Source organism: Phallusia mammillata, chromosome 2, assembly GCF_965637545.1.
Source record: "Phallusia mammillata chromosome 2, kaPhaMamm4.hap1.1, whole genome shotgun sequence".
Taxonomy (NCBI): domain Eukaryota; kingdom Metazoa; phylum Chordata; class Ascidiacea; order Phlebobranchia; family Ascidiidae; genus Phallusia; species Phallusia mammillata.
In genome coordinates, this window is record NC_137253.1 from 25,344,984 (window position 1) to 25,361,100 (window position 16,117).

Here is a 16,117-nt window from a genome sequence, read left to right on the forward strand (position 1 = left end):
TGTCCGACTCGTTTTTCCATCAAATGTTTGATGGATTTGGCTGAAATTTACACAGATGGTAGATATATTCATGTAGATGTGCATCCCACTTTGTTTTTGTTGATAACCCCAGTATTTACCCCGCTAGCCCCCTAAAATGGGTGAGGTTTTAAACAGTGTCAGAATTGGGTGAAATTTGGATTTCTTGTATAGTATGCCATTTATAGGTGTCGATTGTTGTGTTCAACCCTGTAGTCCTAACATTTACCCCACAAGCCCCTAAAGTGTAAAACGTATTTGTATGTTACTGGGCACCACAAACGAAAGATTTCTTTGGAGCAATACTGTTACAAGGCAACCAGTTGTATGTTGCTTGGTGGTCGTTTTTGCGCCATGGCAGTTAGGGGCTTGTTAACAGCCTTATGACGTCAGAAACATTAACGGTTGTTGCTTAAAACACCTCTAGTGGTCGAAATTTTTAACATTGGCGGATTGGGCTGAAATTTTGCAGTACTATTGATTGAGTCATTGTGGTTTTTATATATTTTTTAGTTTGTGTGTCGAACCTAATTAGTTGCCCTACTAGCCCCCTAAAATGGGTCAGTTTTTTAAAACGTTAAATAGGACATACTTCAAACAATATCTGGGGTAAATTTAATTTTATAATTTGTATTCTACATAGTATTATTATTTAAACCCAGTGCCGATCACTGTGTTTTACCCTACAAACCCGACTTTCTCATGGTTATCTCTTGAATTGCATTATTTTCAACTTTGCATGTGTGGGGACCCATAAGTTTTTGCCTGCAGAAACGACTAAAGTAATAAAAGAAGATGGCTAATATGGGACCCAATACAAAATAAGCATAGGAAATGTATTTATGTTTCAAAATAGGTTATAGTGTATATGCAAGGGCAATATGTGCTAAGCCACCCTTCTAGTTTTCTCATGGTTCCGATGCCCGAGTTGTGAACTTCTGAAATTTTGTGTCAAAATTTTACGCGTTTTTTCTCCTACTGTTTAAAGTTCAGATGTTTAAAGTTCAGATATACTGTTTAAAGTTCAGAATAAAACTAATCAGATAAAAATTTAGTAAAGCTAATCACTTTATAGTGATAACATGATTTTATCGAAATAGCAATGATAGTAATCTGGCAATGCCAATCAGATTTTGCGGGTAAAAATGTAATCGTTGATGGTTTGAAACGGCCCCTGTAAGTGTGGAAACAAACACTGATACTAAATTTGCATATTACTTGGCCTACTCTTTTGTATATCTTTATCTTTAGTTATGCATACATTCTAAGCTATGTCTTAATACGCTTTATATTCTGAGCTGGTATACTCTGTATATTGCCGCTTGCATTTCTTTGCGCTTCGGTAGTATGGCAATCCTTGCATCAAAAACAAAGCTTAACTTTAAATCTTCTAGTTAGGCGAGCTTTGCCTAAACCATTTCCCGCATTATTTTGTGCGTTTCTTCGGCCCTTACTAGATTCCCTACGACCAAAAAGAAATGGACGACTTGCTCATTGACCGCTGGAGGGAGGCAAAGAAGCGGTCGCGCAACGGGATGTTTGAGGTTTGTCTCTGACGCGTGAAACGTCAACAATTACGTCAGAGTTGCACATTTGCTGACATCAAGCAATCAGTGTTGTGTGTGCCTTTGCATCATTGCATGTCAAGAGTGTGAAACGAAATTACTTGCAATGGTTTTTGCCACCAGCATGAGACGGACGATTTTTCGTCAAGTCAATTCTCACTACGAAACATCAGTTGATGTTTTGCATTTGTTTGTGTGGTTTCCCGGGCTACCAAGCATCTTCCTTTCCAATTGTTGCATTGCAAAGTTGGACAAACAAGTCTTCTGTTTTTGATTGACGGAACTTAGTCGCAAAATATCTCTTTCGAGGGAATATTATATTTTGCCATGCTTTGCTTGTAGTTGTTTTTCGTATTTTCGCTTCCCACGCAATCCTGCAAATCCTGGTCACCCTGTTTGCCTACGGTTGAAAAACATGTTTGTACTTATACTTGTTATGTTCAATTTATCAAACACATGTCTAATCCGAATCTTATATCCGGTTAAGTTTTTTAACTTTTGTTAATCACCTTTTCCGTATGATGCGTTGTACCGTGCATGAGTATCTTCTGTTCCATAGGTTCTCGACATTTGGCCTTCTGGTTACTTTATTTTAGACTTTGGTGATTAAATTTACCTACAGTTTCCTAAACACTTTACCCCTCAAAATAACAAAATTTTACATACTGTTATTTACTCCTAAAGCATGAAAAAAAACCATTGGGGGTAAATTTATTCCCTGTTGAGAACCTTTGGCATATTGTATGTAACAATGCATGGTGTTCTTGTTTCTATTTTCGATGATAGCATCATACTTTTGATTATCGACTAACATACACCTGAAGGATGGGCGGTGCCTGCCTATGCCGTCGTCTGCAATCGGCGACATCGCTTAGAGTTAATGCGTCAACATCGGTTAAGGCTGGCTAAGCTTACCCAAATCTCATTAAGCCACCACGAGAATTGTACCAATGTCTCTGGTAATCACCCCGCTTACGATGCTTATTGTAAATTTGCAGACAAAAGTCGGCGTCGATCTTGACGAATCAGCCAAGGTCACGGAGTCGGTTCAGACCGACCAGGGACGCAAGTTTACTGTACCCAAAGGCATACGCCCTCTACTGGCAAAACATCGCGTTGAGGTGGGCTATAATTTATTATTTCTGTTTGTTAACATTTTTTTTCAGCTTTTTGTTTGGTGTATTATGGTACTAAATTGGGTATTTTTTACCATGTTTTTTAAAATATTCCAAAATTAAACTGGAAAAGAGGAACATTTCAACTTATTTTAGAGGTTTTGTTGTTTCTTTGTGGGTTTAAAAAACAGAAACGTAAGCGTAATGAGCATCTAATTTACAAGTCACCACAAGAAAAGGCAAAATTGCATTGAAAAGCGTCTTTCTAAACAAAGTTAAAACTGATAGCTATGTTTTTTTACATTTACCAGACAGCACAAGACTTACATTTAAAAATCAATATGTTTTTCTTGTGCAAAACTATGTGGAATCTATATAACCCACATGGAAAACCATGACCTAGAATGTGTAGCTTTTGTTGCAGTCAGACAGAATAGGCATGATGTGCGGTTTTTGCATCGTGATGTTAGCAGTTTATAAATTTAGGTTTTCTGTTCGAGTGAACCTCATGAAATGGCAAAAGCTCTTAGACACGCTTGTTTGTGTATTAACCTTTGAGCGCAGTTCGCCAAAAATGAGTCACAATGCGTTTACCAAAATTTGTGAACCTTCCAGATTGATTGTGAACTTTTCTCGGCCGTTCAGGCAATCACTTAATCTGACCACACTTAACAATGCGGCACTGATGAATATTTTCATATTTTTATGCTGTGGATAGCTTTAATTTCGTAGGACAGGCTTGGTGATTTGATAATTACTTTGGCAAACATGAAATCAAAACAAATGTTTATGTTTCGATCAAACGTGGTTTTAATCTCAACACAAGTGTATGCGTGCAGTTTTAAAATTGTTTGACTTTCGGGTGTGGTCGCTAAACTTCAAAATACTGTCTTAAATAGTTTCATCTGCGTTAAGTGTTGCGCAATCCTTTTCATTTTTCTAACGAGCAAAATGGCATTACTCGGATTATTTCGTGTTAGTTATATCTATCTGTTTTGTGTTTGATTGTTCATTCAACGCAAAGCCATTTTTCATTTTTTTTCTCTCGTCTGTCCATTTTTGATTGCAAAGATAAAATTTATCCCTAAGCAAACAAAAGTGATTGAAGCCTACACAACGATAGGCTATTTCAAAAAGCGAACCTGGAGGATTCAAATGCTAAAATAAATATTCAAATCCAAAAAGTTGTTTCAAATCAAACAAAACGACTCGATTGATATCGTGTTTGCTAACTGTACTCTTTCGCGTATTTTAATTTTGTGAAAAGTTTGTCAATCGCACTTAACCATTGATGCAATTAGACACATGCAGGCTATTTTTGATCCAGGGTGGTTGTTAGTTCCTGTTGACCGTTACGTTGCCGAAAATTAAAAAACTAAGGTTCGGTATTCTGAATTCCATGTAACCATTGCAAAAAAAATAATAGTAAAATGCTTAAATTTAAAATAGTTAGGTTGCTTATACGTATCCAAACATTTTGGTTTATGTTCTGTATACTTCTAAACGAAGGTCAACTTTTCCCATTTGGGTGTACCTTAATTGGTTGGAAAGCTATGATGCACATATTTCTCGTCATACTTATTTCCAGCCCTGAATGGAAATAAAATGGTAAACGAGTGTTCTAAAACGAAGGGTTTGTGTACTTTTCATTTTGTACCTCAAGCCTGCCAAATACCTTATAAGGGCCCCAACACAGCCCATTTCCTAAAACTGACTTATTTTAATTTCACCGTGCTGTTTTGCTAATATGTCAAGCGACGGTTGGGTAAAGTTTTATAGCTTGTATTTGATTGCTGCATATATTTGAATTCTCAAATGCGCAATAGGGGCATAAATCATTTTGCAATATCAAGACCAAATGACAGGATTAAGTGCTAAGCTCGGCGCAGGTTTGCGATTAGACTCATCAGAGCCACCTCTTCATTTATGATTTCACAGCATTAGTGTTACTAGTAACACATACGCTTCCGTTTAAGACGTAAATATTTTGCCGCCTTTTAAGCCCCTCCGGGCCGGGCACGCACATTTTGCTGTGGTTCAGTGTCATCTGCGAAAGAATCGGTTTGTTTTTGTTGGGTTCAGCCAGATGGCAACTATCGCCGGTCTGGGTTACTACGAATCAGTAATGATTAGTCGGTTAATATTGGTGTGTAAAGACATTAAAAATACTTTCTGCTATATACTTATGTTACAAAATGCCACGAGGTCAAAGGTCAAATTTGCGATGAACTATATGACGGAAAAATGGTTCATTTACTTATTTGATTGAATTGGGCGGCCTGTGCCTATCTTATGGTTACAGCTATTGATAAGCTTGCATGTAACTTGAAAGCAGCTCCACTTGCTGTTTTTTTTTATCTTGTACATGTTGGCTATGTCCAACAGATAAAAACCTTAAACGGTGTTCTTGTTGAACTTAGCGTGGGTGGAAATAGAGTAAGGTTTTCGAAATATTGAGCAAAAAAGGAAATTAGCGTGTCTTCGAAAACATGTTTCAAGTTAGATTGGGGTAAATTGCTCAAAATTTTGTAATGGCGTACTTTAAAAGCCACTGTGTAGGAAATCTGGCGACGGTTCTGATGGTTTGTGGTCAGCACAATTTTTCTTTTCAATCTCGCTTGACTTGAAATTCAAGTGACGTTTTACGTATACGATAAAAAAACTGTGCCAATCTAAATCACTTGACTTTAAACAAAACATGCAACCAGACATTCCATCACCCTAAAATGACGATCCATAATTTGCCTAAGGCCGGTTCGTTCTCCTGAAAGTTCAGTTGGCCAATCTATGTAAAAAAAACTTTTGTGTCGTTTCACACATGTCACACATCAGATCAAGTTGTTTTCTGTTTATTGATTTGACAGTGGTGGCAATGCGAAACAATAAATATAAACGGCAAAAAGCACGCAAGCGAAAAAAGTGCACATCGTACGTATAGTGTAAGTTAATTGAAAAATAATACGTTGATAAAAAAGGTTGCACCCTAGGACACTAAAGAACATTTCACTCTTACAAGAATTTACCACTTTTTGCAACGTTCTTTATTCTTAAAAAAGTGTGGTATTTTGTGAAATATTTTAACTGTTTTCATATTTCAGAAAAAAAAGGCTAAACAATCGATAAAGTGAATTAGTGTAATACCTAATGTGGATTGAATGGACAGCAACAGTGGTTAAACAGAGCGATTTATATATTGTTTTCTGTGTAAGAAAATTTTTGAATGAATATGTTTGTCAAGCACATTTTGCTACGCACAGCGTTAACTTTGCTTTACTTGCTTCGAAACAATGATGGATTTGACGCACAGAAAAAACTGCTTAAAATTTAATATATTTATGCAACATAGAGAAAGCGGACTCTGCAATAATGCGAAAATGGCTATGCGTCCAACGGGTAACTTTATTTTCGAGGCTGTTGAGACCAGTTATTAAAAAAATCTCAAGAGTACCTTTGAAATGGTTACATCGCTCTGGGTGGATTACAAATCTGACAGACCACCCATGCGAATTAAGTTATCTGGCACTTGTGCTAGGAAAAATGCTGCGTTTGTGATTACGCCTTAAAACCAATTGCGGAGCAGCAAAGCTGTTTTATTCTTTGCTTTGTACGACATTTTTAAGTCAGGGCTTGAATCATACACTAAAACGATTTAAAACTTTTCGTTTGAGCACAGTGTATTTTGCACCTACAAAAGGGACAGCGCGGTCATGTGTATAGCTATTGGTAAACATCAAACAATAATTTTGCCATAATTAATATAATCATTGTACCTTCGAAATGTCGTTCATCGTGAAATGGAAATAACTTGACAGTTGTACAGCAGCTATAATACAGTGATACATCAGATAGCAACTGTCCCGATCATCGGCGCCTTGCATTGCGAGTTAGAGGAAAACCGATTAGCGGTATTTCAACCATAACCTCTTCATTTGTTATGTGCACATGCCCAAATGTCATGGAACCCTTTCCCTGTAAACAGTCGCAGCCGTTATCAGATAGTAGCACCTTCTGTGGTTCCTCGTCTCCTAGCCATTACGACCTTTTCTGACCGAATGAATTTTTTGGCACAGTGTCAAAGCCGTTTGCCGATCGATATCAAATAAAGAGCGAACAAGTCGTATTGAGCTTTACCCAATCGTCGCACAGGTAATGCCTGCCAACTGGGTCCAAAAGGTGGCAATTGTTGAACTTGTTGCGGCCTGCGACCTGCATCTTGCGTTCACTGATGGTAAAGAGAACCTTGTGGCGGCGTTTCACTGTCTTGCATTCCCCAGACGGGTTCATCTTCACGTATGCGGGTCGATTGTACCGGCATTCGCCCAGAAAAAAGTACTGACTCATGCCGGGGTGGGAAATGAGACGCACAACTAGACCTGATACGTGTTCGGCTGTGCGTGGGTTATGAAGCTGCGTAAAAAAATAAAGATTATTTTGTGATTACAGTATCCAAAGATCAAGTGTAATGAATAGGGCCCTTTTACATATATATTATACGTAAACTCTTTAATGAAGACTTTGTAAACCGTTTTGTTTAAGATACTTATATTTCACCTTTAGTATCCCTTTGGAATGGAAAATGTTATCAATTTAAATATATACGGCTTGTTTTTGTGCTTAAAACAGTGAAGGTATTTTTTAAGTAACCATGACGGAGTGATAGCGTGTACGTTGCTATTTTGACAAACTTCTTTTTATTTTCTGGTGTTAATGATTTAGCGAAATAGTCTTTAATTCTGTCTCAGTTTCTTGTTTTTTGGTTGGAAAATTTCGGAAAAAGCCAAAACGTCAACGATTTAATCTTTGGGAAAGTACGTATCCGCAAATTTGAGGCTAAACCACCCGTCTTTTAAACGTGATAATAAGTAATGGAACAAACAACTAACCTTAATGTTTGTCGGACATACTTCGCGCTTTCCTTTGTTTTGAAGTTGTCCCTGGTAACTTCTTACAACCGGACCCCTTGTGACATCCTCATCCTGTTCTTTGGAAATGTTGACCGCCGCTGCCCGTGCGGCCGTGTCGTTCATAAAGCGACTTTTTTGCACCGACGTTAACATGTCCATCCAAGAAAATTTGACTCTCTGCAAAGAAAACAGGTTATAAGTACACTGACGTTTTTGTATCGTAAATAGCTACATTTGGCCCACTGGAATACTGAACAAGGCTTAACATGGTGTGTTGGGAGATTATACATAAAATGGTGTGTTGAAAGATTAGACTTAAAAATAGTATGTTGGGATGTTTTCATACCACATTACATAACGAGGATGTATGAAAATCGTTTTGCAAGTAAGGTATCAACACTTTTTCTCTTGGTGAACCCGCTAAACCAGTTCGTACCATTGGTGTATTACTTCAAGCACAATTTACCCAACAGCGTTATAAGCTATATAACAGCCATTCATTTTCTTGCAGCGCTCCCTTTTTGTGTACATCATCAACATTAGTGATTTGGAAGACGCACAATCTTTCGCCTTGGGCATGTCACCGTGCCTAGCGCTATCTTCGTTAATGCCCCAGCTTTGTTATTTGTTTAGAAGTCACGCGGTTAAGGAAGAGCTCTTCGAAACGATCGACTCTGTCAAATCTTCGCGTGCAAGCTCAAAACGTGCGATTCGTTAAAACCACCACATTTTTGCGCTAGAGAATAAATCATTTTTTGATTAAACCTACGACTTGTGGCCTTTACCGTAATTCTGAACTCTTTGAAATTGCCCTGTGTGGTTATTCGAAAACGGGTTAAAAATGAATTACACGCTCTCCATATACCAAATCTCGTAGTTTCTAATACCAGCGACCCCCAAAGAGTTCAAAGAGGGTGGAAAAACTCATATGGCATTAGCTGTTGACCAATTTCCCAGAACAACGTGAATCACCTTATTCAAATAGAATGAGGACCGTAATAAAATGCGTCATAATACGCAAATGCTATTCACCTCGGTCACCGGCGAGGGGACACAATGATAATCGAAGAAGAACAGACTAAGATCACTCGCTCTGCAGTTGTTCCTATCCAGGCAGGCGTTGCATAGCATTAGTCCGCCAATGCTGTCCCATTCAGCCGCGCAGTGTTTTAAGCAAACCATGCACTGAGAGTTCTGCTGACCGCTTGCCACGAGACAACAAAACACAGAAACTATCGTCACTGCGTATCTAATGCTGAGGTTCCCTGCAAACCGCAATGGAACCCGCGTCTTTCGCAATTCCATATCTTCTCGAATCACTGTCACTGCGCAAGGATGCTGCGCGCGTTTAGGGTCGTTCTCATTGCAGCCTTAACGATGTGACCCTAGTTTTCTGCAAAAAGACATTGTCAGATAAGATGTCAGGAAATTTCAATTGTTTTAGCCAAGACATTATGACTTTACTGGACTTTTTGCACCTTGCTCTTATCGAAGTCGTACACTGGTTTATCTCCTGAGCAAAAACTGAGTTTAACTTAACGGACAATCCCGCAGCAATGCACTGGGTGACCGAATCATTCGGCTTACCGCATAAACTTTCGACTAATAATCGCTCGTATACACCCAGATTATCCAGCTCTTTCTGTGACAGGCACCAATTAAGAATTTGTGACGGCTGCAAAAGCTCGTGCCAAATTTAAAGCATTTCGACCCATTTTAACACCGATTCGAAACCCAAATTAAACAATTGTTTTTTATCTGGTAAACGGTGAAATCTGTTCTTCAAAGTGATTTGTCTGACAAAGTTATCTCAAACAGAGTGTAACTTGTTTACGTTACAAAAATGGCACATCTTTGCAATGCAAACAATACACATTCGAATTTCCAAAATTCAAGCAGATATTATCCTATTGAAATTGGTAGTTGGCTGATTGGTGCCTTGCATTATCAAGCGATTTTGAAAATATTGTTGTTGAACTGGTCTGTACAATTTTAACCACCCCACACGAATTTTTGATAAGCATTCTCTAGCAGCGGTTAAGTTTTAATTGCATGTAATTTCACAACATTGACTATTAATTTAATCAGCCCTTTAGCAAATGCCATATCGACAACTTTACACTTCTGCCATGTTCCAAATAACACTACTGAAAACTGTTGACAGTCCTAAAACAAAACTATAAGTGTAAACAGACTTGGATGTACCACGTTGTAGCATGAGTTACAGCGACAATTATAGCCTTTGTTTATCCCTGTACTGAACTGTACTCGCTAATAACCTTACCTTACACACTGCAGAAATGCGGTGCTAATCACCAATCCTATAAGTAACGGAATCGCATAGCAAGTTTATTTGGTATATAAAACTTCCAGTTACTTCTCCTCAAGGACTTTCGCTAATGTCGCTTCTACACGCCTTAAGACGAGCCACGACCATTATAGTTCTGATATGCGGACCTCTGTGCTCTCGCTTTCTCACTTGTACGTGATTAAGCGGAATTATCGATTTTCCGAATTTCGTTTTTGAGGTTCGCCACGTCGCGTAATCGCATTCTTTCTCGCTTAATCGCGTTTACTCCACGACACAACTGCCCACCAACATCCGTATAGCGACACGGGTGTGGGTTTTTTCTCGGACATCCACTGCAAAGTTGTATTTTGTAACGCCCAGACTCTAACTGTTTTCTACCCTAAGAATTTAGCGTCAATCTGCTGCTTCACAAAGTGCTACATTGCTCATATAGTAATTCAAAAGTTCCTCGGTATTTAGGGCAATGTGCTCATCTCGCGGTTAACCTAAAAGCTATTTGAGACTCCTTGATCTCGCTCGGCTCTCAGTGATTCAACATGGCGTATAAACAGCGCGAGATTTTTGCCGATTTATCACGCAGGTGTTTACGATACCCTGACAAATCTGCTCTGGAAAGTTGAACGGATTATCTCACCAGTACACAAGCAGAGTTGTTTTATGTGGCTTACAAACCTTTTAAAATCGCCTTACCCCACCACAACTATTCGTCGCCGTCATCTGGGTCATTTGTGAGTGTTTTTTTGGCTTAAACTATACAGAATTATTGGTTGGCGGTGTTCGTAAGATTTTAATGCTTTGCGCCTCGGGGATAGCTGCAGTCTACTCGATTTTCGGTGAATCAGTAAAACCAAGGTTAAGAAGTATACCCAAACGTCCCGAAATCGGGTGACCTAAATGCATTATTGCGGATAATGCAGATACCAGACGGAACCAATTTCCGATCAGAATCTTTATCACCCAGTTAACGCTTCTTGCGCTTTATACCGATTTACGTCATCTTGCGTCATAAGTGAAGGTATTAAAAGCACGTTATAAGAGGCGTTGTATTTGGATTGCCTTTGATGACACGTGGTGCACGCAATTGTGACGTTTGCCTATTTCCCTTTCGTGAACAAATGAATACGGAAAACGTTAACTTCAACGGCAATGCGTCTTCTCACGCTTAACCCCATTCTAAAGGTATTCGCTTGCCTGAAACATCTCCGAAAGAGCCTAAAGTGTTATTATCCGGGCATATCCGAGAATCATAAACTTTCTAGCACGTTTGGAAATGTCGCACAGCCGGTTTTGGGACGATTTTTGACCCTAAAGCGAAGATGCACGGACGCGATAAGTGTATCGTTGGCGCATAGGGCATTTTCACGAGTATGCAAAGCGCAACGTTTGGACGAGCAAACGACCACGACTTTGACAGATAACGGCTTAGCTTGTTTATTTTTGTTACTTATCGTTTTTTCATATTTTACTTCGGTTGCTGGTCAAAGCGTTTCGTGTTTACGTACATTTAACATTTTTAAGTCATACTATCTGCTATGCATCCAGCCAAAAGCAAACGTCTGTTTTCTTATCTCAACTGTCCCTTACGCCACCCTTGCCTAAGCGCAATGTCGAGCAGACGAAAAATACCTATTACCGAATGACTTGGCATACCTGGACGTATTAAAGACTTGTTTCGATAAGATGGTATCGTGGCAACAAATTTGTGCCTCGTCAGATAATCTATACGCCGTCGCTGCATTGATTTAATTGGGGATGATCAGTTATGGGGCCACAGTGCCCATTAGTCAGAGAAGTGCGCATAGGCGTGAGATATTTATAGTACAAAATTCATAAGTATCGTGTTGTATACGATACGATGTGTACAACTTTGCAGACAGACTTTTATGCTGTTAATACTGATGAAAATCGTAGATAAATTTTGATAGATAAACTTGACTTGCCCGCGGGGTTATTTTGCGAAGGGGTTCAAAAACGCCAAAGATGTCAACATACATACACGCGTGGTACTGAACGATACCTAACATGTCCTTGCAGTTTAAACACACGTGGTTGCCCGTGTTTGCCTTTTCGCCTTTTCTCGGCAACTAAAGTAACGAGATAAACTAACGGCATTGAACCACAGCGTCACATTTTGACATTTTGTCGGCTTCCAACGACGAGCACTGACTTTCACTGAACTTCCGTTCGTCTTTCTGGCAGGCAGCAATTCCTTGTCGGTGCTTGCAACTGTACAGTGCCAATTAGTGGCGTACACAGTCATAAACAGACCTGGAATCCACGATCTGCCGTCTTAAATGCTCGCACCTAACCGCAAGCAGCTACCAGCCCTTCGGATCTGCGAAAAAAAGCGCGAGACCGACCTCTGAGTCGACGACGGCAATCGGCCTGAAGCAGAGTTTACACGTGAAACAAAGTCTGCGGATTCGCGTGCTTTCAAGTACAACACAGTTTTTAGAGATGCGATAAAGACACGCCTTGATTCAGTGTACTCCCTGTATTAGTTAAACGAGTCTTTTATTTCTTGAAACTGATTTTTTTATCTCTCGAGTTTGAATTTAGCTAATCTCTTGCGTTTATAACCAATTCTCCTTAAAATTGGCGTAAAATTAAACGAGTGTAACGGCAATGCGAAAACAAAGGTTGAACCCTATACGCTATCAAAAAAAGAGAAAATTTTGTAAAACATTTATTCACGAAAAATATCATTTCGCTCAACAATAAAGTTTATTTCTCGTTTAAATAACCGAACAAAGTCTACAATACACGAAAAATTTGTAAAATGCAAAAGAAACACAAAGTAAATAGTGTTTTATATTATTGTAAACATAAACGTTAACTTTACAGTGGCCTTTTTGCACTCGTGTGCTGTGTTGAAGACATCACGAATAGAATTTGAAGAAAAAAGCCAATATATAACCAATGTTAAAAAAATTATAAAATAATGTACCACGCACTCAATTTGAATTGGCTTTAGGAAACAAGATAATTTAATTGGTAATTTTCTATTTGTCAAATAGCCCTTGCACCAAAAATCGATAGATTCGGTTGAAAGACCGCACCGTATGGTTTTCACAAACCTTCAAGATCCTTAACAACGTCATTGACAATGTAGAATCGACAAAAAGTCCCAATATAAACCTTCTTACTTGAATATAAAAAATATATGTACCAATCTATAAAGCAATTTCTCTTCAACAACTTCAAAGAATCACTCTTTTCACCCTACTCAATGTCTGTGGCGCAATCTGATTGGCAAAATGAAAACATTTCGCTTTAGTTCCTCATAACCATCATTCGACACGGCCCAGGGAGATTCACTAACTTCCAGCATTCCGACCATTCACTAAGAGGGATCTTTTTGCACAAATCCTTAGTCCCCGCTTGACTTGTCATGATGTAAACCAGTGCATGGTGTCGCTGTTTGACAGTCTGACAAGTCGAAGCATTGGTGTGGTAGCCGACTGGGGTGGACGATTTGCAGTAACCAACCTCAAAACGCTAAAATGAACACAGAATAAAACCAAAATGGCCTCATATGTCAGATTAATTTGCCTATGGTTGCCTTTTAAGCGACTTGCGGCTGAATGTTTTCGATCGTTCAGTTTTAAATCATACAATAAACCAGTCATTGTACCTTCTGCAGAAACAAATAATCATAATAGGACGTAGATCAATATTTTTTGGAGAAGTGAAAGAATTTGAACAAACCAATTGAATCTTGGGACTAAGAATGGAAAATCATTTCCTAGAAACGAAATCAGTCCATGAATATCGTGGAATTATATATTTTGCCTAATTGACTTTTTCAGTTCCTTATTCAAATAGAATCAAAAAGCGGACCAAAATGCGCTTTACGACGGTTCTAAAATTCGACGATGTCCTAGATCCAGAATATTCTGTGCTTGTGATATGGTGAGACGATTATAGCAGCATACTCGATGTACATTTCTTACCTGCTTATGTTTCAACTTGACCAGTCTCACGTTTTGCGTGGTGCCATGCAGCACAGCTGTTTCGGGTTCCTCAATCTGCATAGAACAACAATTATAATTTAGTTAAACTTTTCACCACAGTTCATTGGCTCGTTAACTGCAGTCACCACGAGGAGATCACTTTCGCATGTAAGGTCAATCATCGTTTATTACATCGTCTTGTCCAATATTGCTTATAATGACCCCTGGTCAGCATGTTGATTAAATCACGACCTTCTTGTCCCCCAGGCGGTTTTCGAATTACCCAAAAGGCGACCCAGGGTCACAGGTCAATAGGCTGTACTTCTTTACCAGGAATTATATATTCGTGCCTATGTCGAGACGTAACTCATGATATAGACTGGATATTTTTGGGAGCTAGTCGCCCGAGATAGCAGTTTGAGAAAAAATGCTTAGTCACCGTCATGCATTTACCTCCACGAAACGGAAACTTTTGGCTGATTGCATCATTATTTGTGTAAAGGTTGGCGATGACGCGTGTGTTTTATAATGCATGTAATCGTTGCGTAATTGTATTCACTATGATTTGTCGTGATTTATAGTTTTTTCAAGACCCCAAGAACACATGGAAATATATGCACGTTTCTTCGACACTATGCTGGATGATAAATTTGTTGTCGAAATTAGTTTTTGGTGTTTTTGAAGGTTCCACGTAAAGTAACAGATGCGAAAGATCTCACACTTGAAGTCAAGTTGTAATTAGACGTTGTGTTTGTGAAGTCTCGTGTCGTGCGGATAACCTCAACGCTGCAAAACTTAACGGTTTCATGCGATAGATGGGAATCAACGAAAATTCCGCGCGAAAAAACATAAAACCCGTTGTTTAAAAATCTTGTTTCCAGTTCCCAAACACTGTGTATTGTTTAAATAGCACTCGAGTGGTGGTATTCGCAAGTCTGTAGACATGAGAGCTTATTATACACTTGATTGAACCCGTAATTAACCAATACAGCACACTTGCCAAGGCGTCCACAAAATTGTCTAATTAAGGAGTATGTTGTGATTTTGGCTGTTGTTATACCATCGTCTGGGAAGTTTCGTACACAACTTCCAAGGGATTTTAATGTACAACCGGCTACTTACATAAGTTAATACACTTAATCTCTTTGGGAGGAGTCATGTATCGGTAAGAGTGACAAGCTTAAATGGTTGGTGTTTTTTTCATCGTGGGAGGTTGTACGCAACATATATCGAAATCGTCTCGCTTTGCTGCGGTAAATATCGGCGAGTGGCGATTCCGCCATTTTGCAAACTTGCTTTTGGCGAGCGGAAAAAATTAGCCAATTCCGAACTACCAACAAGTTGACGTATAGTGCTAAAACAGACACAAATTGAAAATCGCTTAATCTGCATAATAGGACCAAAAAATGGTGTATTTCATGGTTAAAAATGATCGATTTTCAATAAAATTATATGACTTTGGCTTTTGAAGGTCCGCGCTTTCATGATACATGCATTTAAAAAATGTTTGTTCCATACGAAGCGTACAAAAAGTAGGCTACATTAACAGAATGAACACAAAACTTTAATGGTAAGAACTGGCTTGCTCTGTTGCACTTAAAAAATAAAAAATGCGATTGTTCAACATAAACATGAGACGCTAACTAGTCAGACTATTTAAAACTTTGGACAAGGTTGAACCGTGGCTAGTTATCCCCAAAGGGGTGATTTTACACATTGCAGGGGGTAATTACATTTATTTCTAGTTCTGTGGCGACATTTGTTTGGTGATTTTAGTTTCTTGAAAACGGGATTAAGATGGTTCATCTGGTTGTTTTGAGGGGTAACAATATATTTTTTTTTGTATGTATATTACTTTGCATAACGAAAAACACAGACTGATTAAGTGTACCGAAAACTTGAGTTTAGTATCTATTATCCGCAATCTAATCGTTTGTAATGAGCGCGCGAACACAGTCGTAATATTAAATGGGTTAAGAACCACTGCGTTAGAGGAATGTACTCGAAATTGTTGTGAAGCGTGAATCAACTAAGCGTCCTTCCTAGGTTACTGTGGTGCCATGGCATGTGTTTATATTATGACCAAGGTGACCGAGCGGATAAACGCTGTTAACACTGGGCCTTGTTAAATCTCGCCCATAACATCGGCGACATGCCTGTCTGCGCCGAAAGACGAAATTGTTTGCATACGATTCCACTAAACGGATTTTCGCGCAATTGCTCGCTTTAAAACTCAATGATTACGTCAGGA

General features: G+C 38.9%; 2 protein-coding genes across 6 annotated transcripts in view; one reads left to right on the forward strand and one right to left on the reverse strand.

Moving 5' to 3' along the window:
- The window catches only part of LOC145215351 (otoferlin-like), a 54,973-nt gene that overhangs the window by 19,183 nt on the left and 19,673 nt on the right, over positions 1 to 16,117 (forward strand). For 4 of the 5 annotated variants that reach the window (XM_080084037.1, XM_080084039.1, XM_080084040.1 and 1 more), the window contains 2 exons: positions 1,476 to 1,562; positions 2,582 to 2,704. In XM_080084037.1, the coding sequence (XP_079940163.1) occupies positions 1,476 to 1,562; positions 2,582 to 2,704 (210 nt within the window). The remainder of the gene's footprint in view (positions 1 to 1,475; positions 1,563 to 2,581; positions 2,705 to 16,117) is intronic. The other variant, XM_080084041.1, reaches the window with a different exon arrangement.
- Positions 5,487 to 9,011, reverse strand: LOC145214546 (uncharacterized). Its single transcript, XM_080083100.1, has 3 exons — positions 8,635 to 9,011; positions 7,582 to 7,779; positions 5,487 to 7,105 (listed from the first exon to the last, which is right to left on the reverse strand). The coding sequence occupies exons 1-3, from the start codon at positions 8,905 to 8,907 to the stop codon at positions 6,794 to 6,796; spliced, it is 783 nt and encodes a 260-aa protein (XP_079939226.1). The 5' UTR covers positions 8,908 to 9,011; the 3' UTR covers positions 5,487 to 6,793.

Excerpts from the sequence above, each read along its gene's own strand:
- LOC145214546 (XM_080083100.1), bottom strand. The coding sequence starts at position 8,907 with ATGGAATTGCGAAAGACGCGGGTTCCATTGCGGTTTGCAGGGAACCTC. Across the intron at positions 7,780-8,634 it reads TCCCCTCGCCGGTGACCGAG|AGAGTCAAATTTTCTTGGAT; the intron begins GTGAATAGCATT and ends TTTTCTTTGCAG. Across the intron at positions 7,106-7,581 it reads TATGTCCGACAAACATTAAG|CTTCATAACCCACGCACAGC; the intron begins GTTAGTTGTTTG and ends TTTTTTACGCAG.